At 38.3% G+C, this 19,535-nt stretch overlaps 1 protein-coding gene across 2 annotated transcripts in view; it reads right to left on the bottom strand.

Annotated features, from left to right (window-relative positions):
• LOC127970093 (runt-related transcription factor 3) overlaps positions 1 to 18,232 on the bottom strand; it is a 56,844-nt gene extending 38,612 nt beyond the window's left edge. The window contains exons 1-2 of one of the 2 annotated variants that reach the window (XM_052572349.1): positions 17,995 to 18,232; positions 17,679 to 17,792 (exon numbers count right to left, since the gene is read on the bottom strand). In XM_052572349.1, coding sequence (XP_052428309.1) covers positions 17,679 to 17,736 — 58 coding nt within the window. In that variant the 5' untranslated portion in view covers positions 17,737 to 17,792; positions 17,995 to 18,232. The remainder of the gene's footprint in view (positions 1 to 17,678; positions 17,793 to 17,994) is intronic. The other variant, XM_052572350.1, reaches the window with a different exon arrangement.
• Between the last annotated feature and the right edge of the window lie 1,303 nt (positions 18,233 to 19,535).

The raw sequence follows: 19,535 nt of genomic DNA, 5'->3' as shown, positions 1-19,535 counted from the left end.
TCATTTATGAGTTCACAACACATGAGAATCACCATGACTGTCGTACGTTTGTGATGTCATTCACACAAAGTCATCTGAATAGTAATTTGTGTGTTTTGAGGCTTTCTTTAAAACTCTGATATTAACCAGTAATGTGTGATTCATCAAATAGAAGCAATGTAGAAATTAGAAATGTAACTTTAATTAATTTTAGTTTTATAATAAAACACTTATAAAATATCCTTGAACCAGTAACAAATGGGATACAGTAGCCTTGGACTTGCACTTTATCCAAGATTTAACAAATGAACTATAATACAGTTAGGCACTGTTATAAAATGTAGATATCATAAGATATAAGATATATAGTGTGTAATTTCCACCAATGGCCACCAAATGGAAATGCAAAATAAAAACAGTTTTCAAACAGGTTTCTTAATGAATAGTTACTTCAGTCACCAATCAAACATCATTTGTTTGAGCATGGTGCCAAAATGTTTAAGAATGGCTTATTCTTTGTGAATATTTATAGTCTCTCCACATTAAGCTTGGATAAAAAATTTAATATTTAAGATATTACGTAACCCACATTTAAAACCATCTTAGTGGACAGAAATGTTTTTTAGAAAAGAAATCTCCCATATTTCGAAATAATATAACCCCGTGGACAAAATTCTGCTGGCGCACAGTTCTGTTATGTGGCTCTATTTTTACAGCCGAACCGCAGTAATCCTCCATCACCATTGGGAAGTCTGATCCTCTAGGAAAACTTCAAAGCCCCTGGAAATGACCCCCGAGCATAGAATAGAGATGTATTTTCAGACTTGTTGGAACCAATTTGATGGAGTAAGTGAGAGATGAGTTTGAGTGGGCACACGGTGGTCCCACCCTGACAATAGATGGTCGTACGGATGTCTCAATGAGGGAGACAGAGATCCAGGGGTGACCTTGTGGTAGAGGCTAAATTTACACTCCACCCCACTGGCTCCCAAAATAATCCACGTCCCGCTTTCATAAATGCCCCTCGCCACAGCCACCATAACTCAGGGCTTTCCCAAAACAAGAGCTCATGTGCCGGCAGCATTAGGAAGTGTGTCTGCCTGCCAGCAACCGCTAGGGCCGTCCACCAGCGTCTGCTTACCACATTTTACCCAGAATACAATGCCCCTTTGTGTTTGCGTGTGGTGGGCCCCTTCTCAGCCGGAACACACAGACAGAGAGAGACAGAGAAAAAGGGGGGAAAGGAAGAAAGAGAGACTAGATAGATAGATCATTAGATCGAATGAAAGACAGATAGAACATGACAAAGATAACTAGAACAATATGTAGATAGATGATCAATAGATAGCTAGATAGAGAGCATGACAGACAGAATAGATAGATAGATAGAACAATAAAATGAGAGTGATAGAGAGACAGAGTGTTAGATAGATAGATAGACAGACAGACAGACAGACAGACAGACAGATAGAACAATAGAATGAGAGTGATAGAGAGACAGAGTGATAGATAGATAGACAGACAGACAGACAGACAGACAGATAGAACAATAGAATGAGAGTGATAGAGAGACAGAGTGATAGATAGATAGACAGACAGACAGACAGATAGAACAATAGAATTAAAGTGATAGAGAGACAGTGATAGATAGATAGATAGATAGATAGATAGATAGATAGATAGATAGATAGATAGATAGATAGATAGATAGATAGACAGATAGATAGATAGATAGATAGATAGAATGATGCATTAACAGATAGATAGATAGATAGATAGATAGATAGATAGATAGATAGATAGATAGATAGATAGATAGAATGATGCATTAACAGATAGATAGATAGATAGATAGATAGATAGATAGATAGATAGATAGATAGAATGATGCATTAACAGATAGATAGATAGATAGATAGATAGATAGATAGATAGATAGATAGATAGATAGATAGATAGATACATAGATAGATAGATAGATAGATAGATAGATAGATAGACAGATAGATAGATAGAATGATGCATTAACAGATAGATAGATAGATAGATAGATAGATAGATAGATAGATAGATAGATAGAATGATGCATTAACAGATAGATAGATAGATAGATAGATAGATAGATAGAATGATGCATTAACAGATAGATAGATAGATAGATAGATAGATAGATAGATAGATAGATAGATAGATAGATAGATAGTGTGACGAGTCAGCTGCCTCCTCCCTGATTGTCACCGGCACCCCGTCCTAAATCGCCGCCCTTCACCAGGCTCCCGACTGGAGTGGGTGTGTGAGAGGAGGGGCGCTGGACGAGTCAGGGCTGGCGGCGTGTGATGGGGCACACCTGAAGGAAGTGGAGCCTCATTACCGCCGCTGTTTAAAAGCCCAACGCGCCTCTCCTCAGGAGACCGGTCTCTTCCCCGTGCATGCACGCTGGTGTCCTCGTGGGTCCAGGAAGGGAGCGTTGAGGGACTCCCGCGCCACCAAGACGTGAGCTGCCGGACCCGCGATCCGGAGGAGAACCGCACCCGTTTACACGGCCGACGGGCCAGGATGCCGGGCCGTCCATCCCCTACCAGCGCCGCGGCCGACGAGAGAGATGCGGCCGCTAGAGGAGGCCGCCGCCCCTCGCGCCCCGGACCAAGGAGGGGAGCGCGTGCGGCCGCCGGACTCCGCCCCTTACCTGGACCCTTCCTCCATGAACACTGCCCGACCCACACGAACCCCGCAGCACAACGAGGACACCAGAGTCCCTGTTATTTTGGACACTTTCCCCTTTTGGCCACTTTTATTCCCTGTGTTTTATGATTTCTGTTAATAAAAGCCTCTCCGAGGCCTGACGCCACGCCCACTGTGTCTGTCTTGTGCTCCTCCCGTGACACTGGTGGAGAATGCGGGCAGGCGGAGCCTAGACAGCGCAGTTGGGAAACGTCTGGTGACGTCACTCCCTCTCGCTTGCAAACGTTCGTGAGAACCCAGACTGGGACGGAGGAAAACTGGGGACAGCCTCCCAGCCACACAAGGGGTAAGTGACTTTTCCATTGTCATTTTACCCTTTGGTTGGTTGAGGCTGTCACTAAAACCCGGTTTCTCTGTCCCTGTTCTGGTGCGCTGCGAGAGGGAGGACCGCCCGGAGAGGAATCCCCGCCCACTCCGACCGTTTGGAGTCTGGTTGAGGATGGTAGCACTCCCGTGTGGGTGGCGCTCTGGGGACGGGGATGTCGCTTGGGAGGGGGAATGTGACGAGTCAGCTGCCTCCTCCCTGATTGTCACCGGCACCCCGTCCTAAATCGCCGCCCTTCACCAGGCTCCCGACTGGAGTGGGTGTGTGAGAGGAGGGGCGCTGGACGAGTCAGGGCTGGCGGCGTGTGATGGGGCACACCTGAAGGAAGTGGAGCCTCATTACCGCCGCTGTTTAAAAGCCCAACGCGCCTCTCCTCAGGAGACCGGTCTCTTCCCCGTGCATGCACGCTGGTGTCCTCGTGGGTCCAGGAAGGGAGCGTTGAGGGACTCCCGCGCCACCAAGACGTGAGCTGCCGGACCCGCGATCCGGAGGAGAACCGCACCCGTTTACACGGCCGACGGGCCAGGATGCCGGGCCGTCCATCCCCTACCAGCGCCGCGGCCGACGAGAGAGATGCGGCCGCTAGAGGAGGCCGCCGCCCCTCGCGCCCCGGACCAAGGAGGGGAGCGCGTGCGGCCGCCGGACTCCGCCCCTTACCTGGACCCTTCCTCCATGAACACTGCCCGACCCACACGAACCCCGCAGCACAACGAGGACACCAGAGTCCCTGTTATTTTGGACACTTTCCCCTTTTGGCCACTTTTATTCCCTGTGTTTTATGATTTCTGTTAATAAAAGCCTCTCCGAGGCCTGACGCCACGCCCACTGTGTCTGTCTTGTGCTCCTCCCGTGACAATAGATAGATAGATAGATAGATAGATAGATAGATAGATAGATAGATAGAACAACAGATGGATGGACGGACGGACGGACGGACAGACGGACAGATGGACAGACAGTCAGACAGACAGACAGATAGATAGATATATAGATAGATAGGTAGATAGATAGATAGAACAATAGAAAGAACAATAAATAGAGTAAACAAGAGAACATCAGAATAAAATAACGATTCAATGTTAGACAGAATGTATGATAAAATAAATGATAGAACGACCAGATGTTGTCAGATTCGAAAAGGCATTTAAAACTGAGAGAAAAACAAAAGCTGTGTAAAAAAAGAAAAATGAAAGCATGATAAAGTGGTAGAAGAGAAAGAGGAGAAATGGTGTGAGATATAGGGGGCCTTTTATGTGGTCTCATGCGGAATGCTGCCATTCATTCCCGCCTGCAACAAAAGCCACATGTTTATCTTTTTTCTGTTCAGACGAAGCGCTCCATCTCGCGAGTGTCTGAGAAGGAGGAGATATGTTGTAAATGAAAGGAATGAGGGAATTAAAAAAGTAGGTCGACACAGAACAGAGGAATTCATCAAAACAGCACGCTTGTCGGAGCATGTGCACTTGAGTGTACGCTCTCAACACACATGATAATTCTGATGCAGATTTTCTGACTGAAACACACAAAGCACAGATGCACAACACTGGGGTGCATAATACATGGATTCAATCCCCAGGGATTGCATGAACTGATGAAATGCATTCCTTCAAAAGCAATGCAAGTCACTTTGGATATAATTGTCTACTAAGCACATTAAAAAAAAACATAAAAATGTATATGATTATATAATATGCAACAAACTTCGAAAATCTCTGTATTGCAAATCAGGCCTTGAGCAAAATTTCTGCCTGTATAGTTTTTGCCTAAAGCTCTCTTCTGGTGTGTTTGTAAACTCATACACAGTGCTGGAAGGTGTCGTTCTGTGCTGTTATTTGAGCTAATCAATCCAAGAGCATGTAAAGTCTCTGCCAATGCATTGATTAAAGACAAAACTCTAAAATGAGCTTGTTACCAGACTTGCTGCATGTTTAATGACTCAGAATGGGCTCGGCAAGTTTGACTTTCTATCAGTGGCCTGTAAATGAGAGATAAGAGTGCTTTCACACCACTGAGCTAATTTTTGCTGGCAAGCATGTTTTTCTTAAGAAATAAATGTAAAAATAATGAACCTTTAAAACATAGCATTAGTAATCAATTAAAGTACCAACTCATAAATCATATACTGAATTAAAAATTACTTGCCAGCTGGTCTGTGACCTCATCAGGAAATGCAACATAATAAACGAGGTAAAACAAAAGATTCAATCACACAAACACAAACTAAAAGTGTACAAATGAATCTGAACATCTGTTGTAAATAAATATTCCTTGCCTTAAGCCATCAAAAACAGCTAGTAAAAATAATAACACAAATAAAGGAATAATTAAATTTCTTAAATTATATTTATAAACATAATATGGGATTTATAATCATTTATAATAAAATCATATATTATAATAAATATTAAATAATAATTATAATATTACACATTTTATTTAATGATTTTGCCCAATGTTTAAAATGCTAAATATTAAATAATTAAGCATTTTAATAGCCATTTCACAGCCAATAAATATTTATTTCAGATCAGTGTTCTCAGTTCATGTGGAATAAAGCAGTTAAACCCTGCACAAGGCGGATTGTTCCTGTAAAAACTTTGACTTTAAAGTTACTTCCTAAATTTGGCCTTCACACTTTCAGAGAGACATCAGTTAAATGAAGCATGGAATGTCCAACAGGAAGTGACAGTACGAATATTTGTCATGAAGTTTTTCTAGATGGAGGGAAATCGCCATGTCATCACTGTGAAATAACGAGTCAGCAGCATGATGTCTGTCATCTGTCTGCAAAAATGAAAGAAAGTGTGATATATTTTGCAACTTGTACAGTATGTATGCGTGTCTGCATGGGAATGTCGTGAGAGTGATCCAGACAGCCTGATCAGAGTCCAGACACAGAAAGGCAGAGGAATGGGTAGAAAGAAAGCGTGAGTGTGTGTGTCAGTAAGAGGGGGAATCCCTGTCTGCTCGTGTGGCTTTTCCACAGAAAAGGAACTGCTTCAACTCCATAAACACACAAACACACGTTGTTTTAACTCTATTCGAGCACACACGTGCAGTTGAAGATTAGATCATGCCAGGTATTCTCAAAACTAAAACTAGTTCACTAGTGAAACTAAAATTACTACCTCATCAGATGAATGAAAAGGCCATTTACAGAGTTCCCTATAGTTTATGTACTGTTCAAAGATACTAGATTACTGTAGTTTAAAGACTATCCATCTAAAATACACACTTCATAAAATTGAATGTTTGTGTTTGTGTCTATTTAGATTATAACTTCACAGTCAACATGAAATCAAAACTGAGCCACAGTGGGGGAAAATGGTGTAGAAACAATTTTCACGCACAAATTGCTAGTATTTCACAAAAAATTACAAAGAAGTAGAAAACTGAAATACTTTTGTTTAAAAAAAAAATTGTATGTCAGTAATGTATATTCTTGGATTTATTGTGGATTATTCATTCATGCATGTACTTAAAAAAAATATTTTTATCTTATTATACATGCAATAATTTGCTCCACCGATTTCCTTTCACCAAGTCACCAAGCCAGCAGAAATTAAAGGGTTAGTTCACCCAAAAATGAAAATAATGTCATTAATGACTCACCCTCATGTCTTTCCAAACCGGTAAGACCTCCGTTCATCTTCAGAACACAGTTTGAGATATTTTAGATTTAGTCCGAGAGCTTTCTGTCCCTCCATTGAAAATGTATGTCCGGTACATGTCCAGGAAGGTAATAAAAACATCATCAAAGTAGTCCATGTGACATCAGAGGGTCAGTTAGAATTTGTTGAAGCATCGAAAATACATTTTGGTCCAAAAATAACAAAAACTACAACTTTATTCAGCATTGTCTTCTCTTACGGGTCTGTTGTGAGCGTGTTCGCAACACTACAGTGTAGTGATATCCGGTTCGCAAACGAATCATTCGATTTAACTGGTTCTTTTTGAACCAGTTCACCAAATCGAACTGAATCGTTTGAAATGGTTCGCGTCACCAATAAGCATTAATCCACAAGCTGTTAACTTTTTTAATGAGGGTGACACTCCCTCTGAGTTAAAATAAACCGATATCTGTTATCTGGCTCGGTTCGGTGTTCATCTTCAGTTCTCTCTTCACATCAGTTCAGTCAGTGTACTGTTTGAGTAAATGAATTACTCCGGGATATTGGTTTGTTTGAACTCAGAGGGAGTGTCAGCCACATTAAAAAAGTTAACAGCTTAAGTCATTTGCGGATTAATGCTTACTCGAGATGCGAACCGTTTCAAACGATTCAGTTTGATTTGGTGAACTAATATGATATGACTAAACTGCAGTGTTTTGAACTCACTCACAACAGATCTGGAAGAGAAGACAATGCTGAATAAAGTCGTGATTTTTGTTATTTTTGGACCAAAATGTATTTTCAATGCTTCAACAAATTTTAACTGACCCTCTGATGTCACATGGACTACTGTGATGATATTTTTATTACCTTCCTGGACATGGCCAGTATACCGACATGGCCAGTATACCGTACACACAGCCTCAATGGAGGGACAGAAAGCTCTCGGGCTAAATCTAAAATATCTCAAACTGTGTTCCGAAGACGAACGGAGGTCTTACAGGTTTGGAACGACATGAGGGGGAGTCATTAATGACATCATTTTCATCTTAGGGTGAACTAACCCTTTAGGATCTGCCAGGCTTACAGATTCTTAAAAAATCTTTTATTCAATACTTCTTTTTTTTTTTTTTACATCTATACACATCGGACTAACTTGGTGATCTGATATTAGACTGAAGCTGATCTTCTGTAACCAAGTCACAAAGCCATGTACATTTCCAACCTTTTTCTAGTAATGCCATACAATGTAAAAATGGTGAAAAAATCTTTACTTTAAAAAAAACATTACTGATGTACATTTGACATACTATTTCAATTTTTCTAATTAAAAATGTATTGTTTACCTGTCATTTCCTTGTAATTTCTGAATGAAATTTACTTAAAATGTATTTGAAGAATGATTTATATTATATTGTATAGGGAATTTAAACTTTTAAACTTTTTTTTTTTTTACAATCCAATCGACACCTTTTAAATACAATAAACTCCTACATTCTCGTTTAATATCTACTTTCACTGTAAGAAAAAGAGCAGCTGGGACATTGTGCCTAACATCTCCTTTTATGATTAATGGAGGAAGAAAACAAAAATGGCTATTCAGATGTGACTATTCATTTTTAAAAACCTAATCTTCTATATAGCATTAATTTTAACTGGAGAAACTACATATACATTGAAATATGCATCTGAAATAATTATTCACTTAAAAAACTTTGAGTTGAAAATCTGAAAATCTCCCTTCACCCAACGCGAGTCAATAAACCGCTTGTAAACAACTTCAGCTTTTTCTGGGAAGGGCGCCTTGGATTTAGTAATTGAAAAAAAACAAAAAGGCAACAGAGAGAATCAAAAACTCATAACCTCAGGGCGACCATCATCTTATATCCTATCATTATCCTCATATTTTCAACGCCATAATTAACTTGTTTTATTGCACTCTGGCAAATAAGGGAGAGAGGAAGGGAGAGGTTTTGAAGACGATTAAGGATTTTTGTCTGTGTGTGAGAGTTCTCATGGTAGAAGAGTCTCTGTCGCGTATCAGTCTCGCACGCTTTCAGACGGATAATTGAAGCACTGATGACGCATCGGTCTGAGGTTTGAACGACAAATAAAACGATTGTGTGCAGATGCTTCAGGGCACACTAAAGCAATCATTGCAAATTCTAATTTTCCATGTATTCCATTTATTCTTGACCAAACTTAGAAATAAGTTGCTTAACCCTTCAGACTCTTAAACCCGGAGATTTCAAGTGCAAATATTTCTCAGAGCAATGCTATATTTCATAAAATGTTGTATATTTTAACCCATAATTTGTGCTGAATTGCTTTTAAGAATCTTTGCTGTTTTGAGACAGCGGGTCCTCTGAGGGCTAAAGTCCTAAAGTGGAAATGTTCAAGTTACTCTGTGAAAACACGGTGTGAACTGGAACTAAAAATGCGGCACTAATGTTCTTAGTGGTTTTGCATCTTGGTGGGGCCAAAGCAATAACAGTTATAGGGTGTGTTTGGGAGGATCTGTATGTGTTTGCTTCAAAAGCCAAATGTTTGTTAACTTCTCTGCACTTACATTCAGGTGTTGGGTGAGGTCTGAAAGTGATACTAATGGAAAACAAGCTTATCAGTGTTCAAGAGCAGGTGTCGCACTGTGTGGTGAAAATGCTTCTGCTCATTTTCAAAGTAAAAACAACAAGAGCTAGAGATAACTAAACACTATAGTAAGACCCAAATTAAACTATATAAGTTCAAAATGATGTTTTAAAAACCAGATCCCCCTCTGTCCGTCTGATAAAATACCAGTGGTCTGTGGCTCTCAAGGACTCCAAATTTGATAATGCATGTTCTTATTACAGTCAAAATTATTATAATTGTCCAATCTGTAAAGACATTAAAGTAGAACTGTATTAATATTCCTCTAATATTCTGGTTAAGGTTTGTTCTAAACCTCTAACCCTATGTAGTAATCCTTTGCAATTAATTCAGGTTCCATTCAGACTCCGATTTAGTCTTATTAGTTTAAAAATCTCTCAAGTCTAATTGGTCTTCTTTCTTACAATCTGAATCCATTTTGAAAGTTTTGAATCTTCCAATTATGATATTGTCTTTCTTGCTTATATTTAAAGCCAAAATGTGGTTATATATAAGATTTCATTTCCATAATAATTCAAAAAAGTTTTAAACTGTCTTGCATGAAAATACACCATTGGTCAGTAGTTCTGCTTAAAAGCATGAAATCTAATTTATAGAGAAAATTATTTCTACTTTATTTCAAACAAAAGTACCACGAGAGTGATTAGAGAGCATTTTTGAAATGCTTGTTTTGATGTCTTTGCTTTTTTGCAATGCAATCAATGTTGCTATTGTAAAGTTATACAGCTAGGTATTGCAAGTATTACTTACAACAACAATAAAACAGTGTGTTGATGTAAAACAAAGAAAATTTACTTACTTAAGTACTTCTGTACTTAAACTTAAGTAAAATCTGTTTTTACAACTTGCACTTGTAGTGGACTAATATTTGAATAGCAGTATCTGTACTTTCACTCAAGTAATGAAGTTGTGTGTCCATCTCCATTACAGTTGTCATAATGACTGTCAATTGTTAATGGCCTTACTGAAAGCAGGGTGTAAACCTTTCAGTTCCTCTCACTTCACAATGTTTTGACTTTAAAACTTAACATAAATAACAGTACAGTATGTCAGACCACTCCAAGTTCACTCTCTAAACAGTTCTTATCACTGTGTTTTTTTACATGTAGATCTGCTACAGGCCGATGGTCATCTGCTATTCTGGGATGGAACATTTATAATTGAGCACAAGGGCATTTTATATATTACGGTTTAAAAGTTGAGGATCAGTACGATTTCATTAAGTTGATCAAAAGGGACATTAAAGATGTTTATAATGCTACAAAAGATTTCTGTTTTAAATAAAGGATTCCTAATCATCAAAGAATCCTGAAAATAAATAAATAAACATATTCAAATTCAAATTCAGTGGAAAAGCAGATAAAATGTATTAAAATAGAAAACAGTTATTTTAAATTGTACATAATATTTCACAAAATTACTGTTTTTATGTATTTTTGATCAAATAAATGCAGCCTTGGTGGCCATATTATTTTTTTTCTTATATCTTACCGAAAAAATTTTAATTGCCTGTATTACATTTACATTTATTTAGTTTTCATACACTTCTGCTTTAACTTACAAATGAATGAAAGACATAAACATAAGCAATTAATCATAAGGAGATACAATGATCAGTACTGAAATAAAAACGTCACCAGTGGTGGAGAGAGAAGTTTCATAAGCATGAAACAAACTGTACTGTGACTCTGTGAGACTGCAATCTCTCCTAATGGTCCATTACTCACTGGAACATGTGAGCTATAGAGATGTTAGATGCATTTATTTTAACATGCTCAGAGAATCAAACAGAAACTATTTTATGAGCATTTCCACTGAGCTTTCCAGTGCTGTGGATATTCTGGAAGTGTTCATCCTGTCTTCATGACGTCTGTTCCACTGAAGTGAGGGTCTCTCAAAAATAGCTTGTCTAGACATTATAAACGACATTGACATCCCTCTACCTCCTCGTATCATGACAGATCATAATGGAAGGACCACCGAACACCTCTTGCTCCTCAGATTCACTGTGTGTTGTGGTAATGTGTTTCGCATACACCCAGGAATTGGCCTCACTCGCTGCTGTCCCACATAATCACACGCCCAAGTGCTGAAAACACACACTAACTCTGGGTGAACCCACTGAACGCAGCACACGTACATGAGAAACACTTCTGATGCACACGCATTGACCTTTTCCAGGCCTAGTATTCTGGTTTACAAAAGAAGCAAACTGGCTCTCTTCCAAAACCTAGTGTCGGCAGTATTTTAACCCTCGAAACTAGCATTTTGAATGGAATATCTTCCAACGACATGTTATATTCCAAAATATGTCAGATGTTAATTAATAAAACAACTTTAATATGCAATCAGTGTTAATTTCGTTAATGAAACATATTTGTTGATGTCCTTTTTTCTTTGACTAACAGGCGAGGCAAAGATGAGACGACACCAACTTCATTAAACTTCATTAAACACTATAACTATGTCCATATCAACATGCAATATCGTTGGACTCTTATTTCATATGTAAGGCTTTACAGGATTAAAAACTCTGTTTGCAACTTAAACATTGGTCGCTCAATGAAGAAAGAGCACTACACGAGAAAATCTCTCACTCATCACAGCCATTAGATCTCTGATCGCTAGCTTCAGGACCAGTGACAAGAAATCCCTGCAAAACACTCCCCTTATACTCGGGACATTTCCCTAATCAACTCCAGTCCCGCAACAGAGCCTGCTCTTTATAAATAGGAATTGTTCTGAGCTAAATTAGACACAGAAGCCAGACCCTCCGCTGAGACCCTCATGCAGTTTTCATTACGCTCTTCCCTGTCCAATATCCAGATCCTCAATATCTGGTTACAGATTTCAGTTCTTGCCTTGGATGCTGATATTTTCAGGGGCCGAGGGTAATGGGCAGGAGCCGAAAGCCTTTGAATGTGCTCCAGCGCAGTGAAGTATCAATTTATAGGAGCACGAACCATGTGTTTATGAAATTAATAAACTTTGCACGACCTACATGCTACATTGGTAAATCTGCGGGCGAATCACTCATTGTCCTTAAGTTCTGCCACAAATGCTTTAGAGCAGAATATGATAGATGTTTTCTGTAGCTCAAGCCGATGGAGTTTAGATTTGCTCTTGGTATTATGTGAGGTCATGTCGGTAGAATTCAACCGGAAAACTCAGGCAGGATTCCACCGTGGTTCCACTATGCATGTCTGCATATGTGCATTCATGCAGATGTACGCTTCTGTACGCATGTTTGCACGCAGTACAAACTGAGGTGCCGTGAAAACCTGAAGGCAAACGCTTGCATGGGTTTTTCTGAGTTGAATTCTACTACAATTTGAAATTTTGAAATCAATTTTCTCATCCGCATGTTGTTCCAAACCTAAATGACTTTTGATATATTTTGAAGACCTTTGAGGTCCGAACATTACATTCCTTGTCATGCAGGTCGGGAATATATATATATATATATATATATATATATATATATATATATATATATATATATATATATATATACGGTATTTGAGTTACAAATTCAGAATGAATAAAATGGTATAAAATGTAAAAATCTGTTAATTGTTTTAGATAACAAATCTAAAAAGCATTCAGGATTGTCTTTGTTAAAAATTCTTCAAGAGTGTTTGCGGATAAATATCTTGTCCTAAGAGAGCTAAGAGAGCTTGTTGTGTATAGTTTACTATTGACAAAATCTTATGAACGTTCATCATATGAACACTCGTGAGATAAAATTAGTTATGAAGTCCCTTTAGACACCACATAGACCACAACACTTGGTACATGAAATGCAACAAAGTTAAAAATCAATTGATCTAAACATTTTTTTTAACTGATAGCAACAAGCTCATCTTGAAATCACAAGACAACAAGTTGCTGAATGTGACAACAAAATCAACAACAACAGTGTAAACAACTTATTAAACATATCCAACCATATTAATTATCGATGCCCCAGAGCACGCTTGTAAGAGATTGAATAGGACTTAACCGAAAGATATTTTATTTGTCATGTCATTTCTCAGATACTGCACTAGTCCAGTTGTGCTTGTTGGTTTGATAGAAAGTAGATAGAAATAAACTGTATCAAAGATGCATTACTGGTGTTCCTGAAAATTACAAGTTGCTAGAACAACTACACAAATGGAAATAATCAAGAAAAAGAACATTATTTATTTGATCTGTGTATCATATTTACATTGCATGTTTAAGATTTAGGCCAATTTAATGCAAGCAGACCCCGTTTTCTTATGTGTGAATGTGGTTGCGTGTTCGTTTATGTTTCCATTTATGCAAGTAAATGGCTTGAATAGATACGTTTATATATATTTATATATTGAGAGAGAGAGAGTGTGTGTTTTAGACTGCTGTTTCAGTGCAACAGGTGTGACCTCATTGTGGTTGCTGGTGAGCAGCAGAAGCAAACAGAGTCTGCATCAGATTAACACGCAACACACACACACCCACCCTCTCGCCTTGTTCCTTCAATTTTTTTCTCACACTCACTCTTTCTCTTGTATGTGAACCGTTTTACAAGACTCTTTCTTTGTCGTATATCATAGCACATATCCACTGCAAAGATTTTTTAAAATAATTATTTCTTGTGTTTTCCAGTGAAATAGGACAGTTAAAATGTATTAGATTCATACAAGAACAAACTTTCCAGTGGAGTAAGAAAAATAAGGTTAATTATCTGGATAATTGTCTAAATATTTTATGAAATTTTGCTTCTCAAGTTAATATATCCTGTTTTAAGGATGGTTAAATACTTTTAGTGGACACGACAAAAATACTGATTATTAAAATTATAATTTTATTTAATCAGTTATTTATTTTGTTGTGTGCTGGATACGTGCTTTGATGTCTTGATTCAATAAAGTTGCCTTTAAATTTGTGTTTGGAATTTGGAAAAACTTATCTGAATTGAATATATTTCTGAATAAATGTTTTATTTAGACCTTAGAATATATATATATATTCTTCTTGACAAGTATAATAGAGTAAATATTCTGTATAAATATACATATATATCACACATAGTTTAAAGTTATTCAGATAGCTATATTTGTTATATTTGTTATCATTATTATATATACTGTTAATCCTTATGAAAAAAACTTGTAAATGCTCCAAAATTGAGTATGATTTCACGCATAAAAGTGTGAATGGGTCCTATTTTTATGTATTTTCTTATAAAAAAAAATTTTTGTAAACAATATAAAGGATATTTTAACATCTCGGACTGGAGAACTTAATGACTTTTTGCTTTTAAATGATTCACTTTTAGTTTCATGGCCGAATATTTTTCTTATTTTTTTATATAAATATATATTTACAAAAGATTTCCAATCGAAATTAGAGCTGCGTTTTGGTATCTGAGAAGTTTTGACTCTAAACAGTAGAAACTGAATTCATAGTTCATAGATTCAAGAAAGAAAGAAAGAAAGAAAGGAACAAAAGAAATACTATAGCTGCCCAATCAAAATTGTGCCTATTTACTTTCTTAATACATGTTGTCATGATTGTGATTGATTCATCAGTGCACATACTTTGCTAATAAAAAAAAAAAAAAAAAAAAAAAATTCTGTCCCTTAAAATGAAATTAATCTCTGAAACGACGTTATTTTCCATCTATTATCACAAATTTCTATTGTTTCTCAACCTCTTCTCCGGTCACCTGAGTCTATTCTGATATGTAGCACTTGTTTTCATGCAGCAGCTCAGGTTAAAAACACTACCCTAAATTTTTTCAGTGTTATTTGGAAATAAATTAAATTATATAAGTAGGATGAGTTGCGGAAGGTATTTCATGTCGACTTTAAACTGGTTAAAAATATCCTGCAAACTCTCTTGCAACAGACTCTCTTATTTTGGCAACACTGTTAGTAAAGCAAACACACATTTTGACACTTCTGTTTTCTTTTTCTTCCTTATTTTTTGGATGTGAGCACTTTAAGACAATCAAAAACCCTCAGCTCATCCCACAGGGACATAATCACCACGGACATTGGGATACATGTTCCCCAAATGATTCTGATAAGTAATCAATCAAGATCTTTCACTGACTGATGGTCCCTCCAGTACTAAACATGTGGAATGAGAGTGGAACGGGATGCTGGGAGTTTACAGTAACATAGCAAACCTAAACCCCTGCTAGCATTTAGCTACTGCTTACTACATAAAGTGGATGACAGGAGCGTTCACCCTGTCCAATTCTGGGCTACTTTATTTAACTCACACAGATCCATCCCAGACTCTACAGTAAAGTTAAACAGCTCAGAGTTTTGCTAATGCATGTAAACACAGACTCAACCGTACCATATGAGGATCAATTCAGCAGCAATTACTCAAAACTCATGTGAGCGAATGAGTGGGATATGAATGGATCTAAGTCATCTATGTGAAATGAACTGCAAAGACGTAGAAAAACAACACAGGCAGGCTGTATATATTTTGTCTCTGCCGGGCAGGGTGGCGTCACTTAACAAGCCCGAAAACATCACTTGTAATCTTGGCAAGGGGTGATTTGTCCTTTACTATGATCTTACAGATTTTTTCGAATGGATTAACTGGTTTTGAGAGCAGTTGCATTAATGCACTAAGTTGCAATGTTTTAAACAGCCTATACAAGACATATTACTTGCTAGAAGAATAATTAAGATGAATATACAGCATTCTCAGGTAATGGATTAACTGATGAAATGCATACATTATCTTGAATGCACAGTACATATACATATATATGTGTGTGTGTGTGTGTGTGTGTGTGTGTGTGTGTGTGTGTGTGTGTGACCCTGGACCGCAAAACCAGTCTTAAGTCACTGGGGTATATTAGTAGCAATAGCCAAAAATACATTGAATGGGTCAAAATTTGTGATCTTTCTTTTATGCCAAAAATCATTAGGATATTAAGTAAAGATCATGTTCCATGATGATATTTTGTAAATTTCCAACTGTAAATATATCAAAACTTAATATATTGATTAGTAATATGCATTGGTAAGAACTTCATTTGGACAACTCTAAAGGCAAGTTTCTCAATATTAGATTCAGATCTCGGCCAGATATTGTCCTATCCTAACAAACTATTAATCAATAGAAAGGTTATTTATTTAGCTTTCAGATGATCTATAAATCTAAATAAATAAATAAATAAATTGACCATTATGTCTGGTTTTGTGGTCCAGGCTCATATAGTACAAATTTGTGTAAATTTTATTGATTGATTTTTTCTATTTTTTTTTATTAAATCATATTCAATATCAAATGTGGTTTTCAACCAATTTCTATATAAATATTACATAATTCTAAGAAAAATGTTCCATTAGAAGTTGAAGTTGATTTGATTGTGAAAACTGAGAATTGCATATGAGAATGACAGGTAATTGGAGGAATTTGTGATGTCAACCACATAGATAAGTCATTATGAAGTCAATTTTTTTTCCATAGTAATTAGACACGATACATGCATTTAAAGTGTAAATATCTGTTTTGACCTGACATTGATTTAAAACTCTTTATCTCACACTAAATGAGCACTTCATGAGCCGAATGATTCCGCATTGTTTTTAAAACAAAACCGAACTTGATCCAAGAGCAGGAAGCACCTCATCACATGTTGACGTTACCATAGTGACAAATGGCTTCTTCTGAGGAGCTCAGGAGATGCAGATGCCAGTAAATCACTAATGTTGATTTGGGCTCGTACCCACACATATACACAGTGACCACAGAAAGGCCGAGAGTGCCCTGGCTCCAGAAGTTGACTGGTTTGTGAGTTCCAGTAAAGGTTGGTCTAGCTGGTTCCTCCCTTGCGCCCTGCGCTGAGAGAGCGTTTATGGTGCTAATGCTTGCGGTGAGCAGGCCATTATGATTCAAACCCATCAGAACTGCTCCAAACAGACATTATAAACATTGTAAAATAAACATCTTACGGGAGACAAATGCGCAGGTAACTCAGATGCACAGATTTGGGCATTGAATACCCTGATCTAGGTTTAATGGCATCTATGGAAGGCCGTAAAGGCTCAAACATATATACATAGAATTACATGGTGCTCTTTTATATCAACAGACATTTCAAGCAGTCTGTTTACAAACCGACAGTTTGTTTTAAACGGACAGATTGCACTTTAAAAAGTGTTAGATAATAGTTCTCAAGGGAGTTTGTAGTCCATCTACAACACGTCAAACCCAAGCATGCACTGTCACACGTGAACAGAACTGCTAAACTGCCACAGACTCACAGCAAACTATAGCAGATACACTCTTATGAACGTTGCAACTACACCTGACAGCTTTCTGGTCACCACAGCAGCGGCGGAGGAGGAGGGAAGGGAACACCACAATGAGTGACTTACCTCGCAGTAAACTGGGCGAGTAGCTGGAGAATGTGTCGAAGATGCTGTTTGAAGCCATGTGTCCCACTCGGGAGGGAAAAGAACTGGCCTCGCCGCCGCCTCACAGACTTCAGCCTGAGAGAATGACAGTCGGAGAAAGAGAAATAGAGAAACTACATAGACTGCCTGCAACCAAGAATTTGGGGTTTGAGAGTGCCACAGGAATCTTTCGCCACAAGCCGACTAACAGAACAGCATATGTGCCGTGTGGTGAGAGTGAGCAAGACTGAGAGAGAAAGAGAGAGAAAGACCATGCCACTCTGAGCGATGGACTCACCTTTGACGATGGACACTTTTTTCTGTCTGTGTTTCTCTCTAGTAGTGGTGGTAGTTCTCTCAACGTGGTTTTAGTCAGGTAGTTGAGAGTTCAGTTGTCTGACGCTCTCGCATTGGTGATCTACGTGGGAACGGCCTGTCAGTCGCATGTCTGAGGTATCCGAGGTCACAGCTCCCGCGGTAGGGGAGCTGCACAGCAATCCCATGATCTGATTGGTGGACCTCAAGTCACATGACTCTCTCTCTCTTGCTTGCATGCAGTGAAGTTCTCTTTTCTTCTCCCAGTGTGTTTCACACCCATCTGATTGGCTGATGGGTGTTTTTTGAATGGTTCTTCGGAGGATGATGGGACCTTCTATAAGAGGGGACACGAAGCTTAGATGTGACACAAACTCTCAAGTGAATGACACTGCAGAAAATGTGGGCTGTAAAAGGATTATTAGGGAAAAGAGAGTACTGATGTGTGTGTGCAAGTGTGTTTTGGTGGTTTTGAGCATGTTAAACCACCCTTCCACCCTCGCTCACCACTTGATAGTATCTCAATGTTAGCCTCATTAAAAACAGCCATGCCAGTCATTTCATTAGGCCTCCTGCTCGCTTTTTACCCTCATTTGTATCCAATACTCTGTGCTTTATGAAGTTGACATGGCTGTGGGTGGCCTACTTTTTATTTCTGAAATATTAGCTGGATTTGACACACCTTTCATGTATGGCCTGATTTCAGTGGCCTTGTTAAAAGCAAACGTGTGTATATTTTTATCCACACAATCTAACTGTTCATGTCTGTAAGCATATACATCTCTCTCTCTCTCTCTCTCTCGCTCTGTGTGTGTGTGTGACATTTGTCCCCAGAATAAATCTCATGTTTGATGCAGTTTTGATTCACTACTCCAACTGATATATAAGACAATTAAGAAATACTAAGGTGTTCTGGATAGCTGCTATGGCATTGTTAGCTTGTAGCTAAGGCTTTTTTGTTGTTGTTGTTGTTAGGGATTGCTGGGTGGTTTCCAGGCTGTCTTGGCTGTTTACTAAGGCTTTACTACATGCTTGCTGGATATTGTTAAACAGGTGTTCTGGGATGGATGGAACGATAGACAGACAGATTGGTAGCTAGATAGATGTGTGAGTGTGTGATTGAGTTTATGTTGTAATATGCCACTTTGCAGCCACAGTGCCATGAAAATGAGCACTTGTGTGCTGGTCAGTCAGCAGCACAGGGAAAATGACACAGTGGATGTGTGTGTGCATGGGGCAAATAACACACTTCCAGGGAGTGTGGCCTATGGTGAGGCCACAAAATGACTTCAGGGCTTTTATCAACCTTATTCCAACCTCACAAAGTTTCCCCTGAGAGAATCACCCAGCTCGGTCAGTGTGTGTTTGTGTGTGCACCTGGGTAGGATCTACCGCTTCAATGTCATTGTCACATGAGTGAAACAGGATAAAGAGAAAACACTGTAGAGAGGAATTTGAATTTTATTCATTGAGAATTGATTGGATCCATGTGGGCATTCGATACCAGGACAGCATGGAAGGCTT

This window comes from Carassius gibelio, chromosome B13 (genome assembly GCF_023724105.1).
Source record: "Carassius gibelio isolate Cgi1373 ecotype wild population from Czech Republic chromosome B13, carGib1.2-hapl.c, whole genome shotgun sequence".
NCBI lineage: Eukaryota > Metazoa > Chordata > Actinopteri > Cypriniformes > Cyprinidae > Carassius > Carassius gibelio.
The sequence above is the reverse complement of the archived record's forward strand: the minus strand, read 5'-3'. Positions and strand labels throughout refer to the sequence as shown.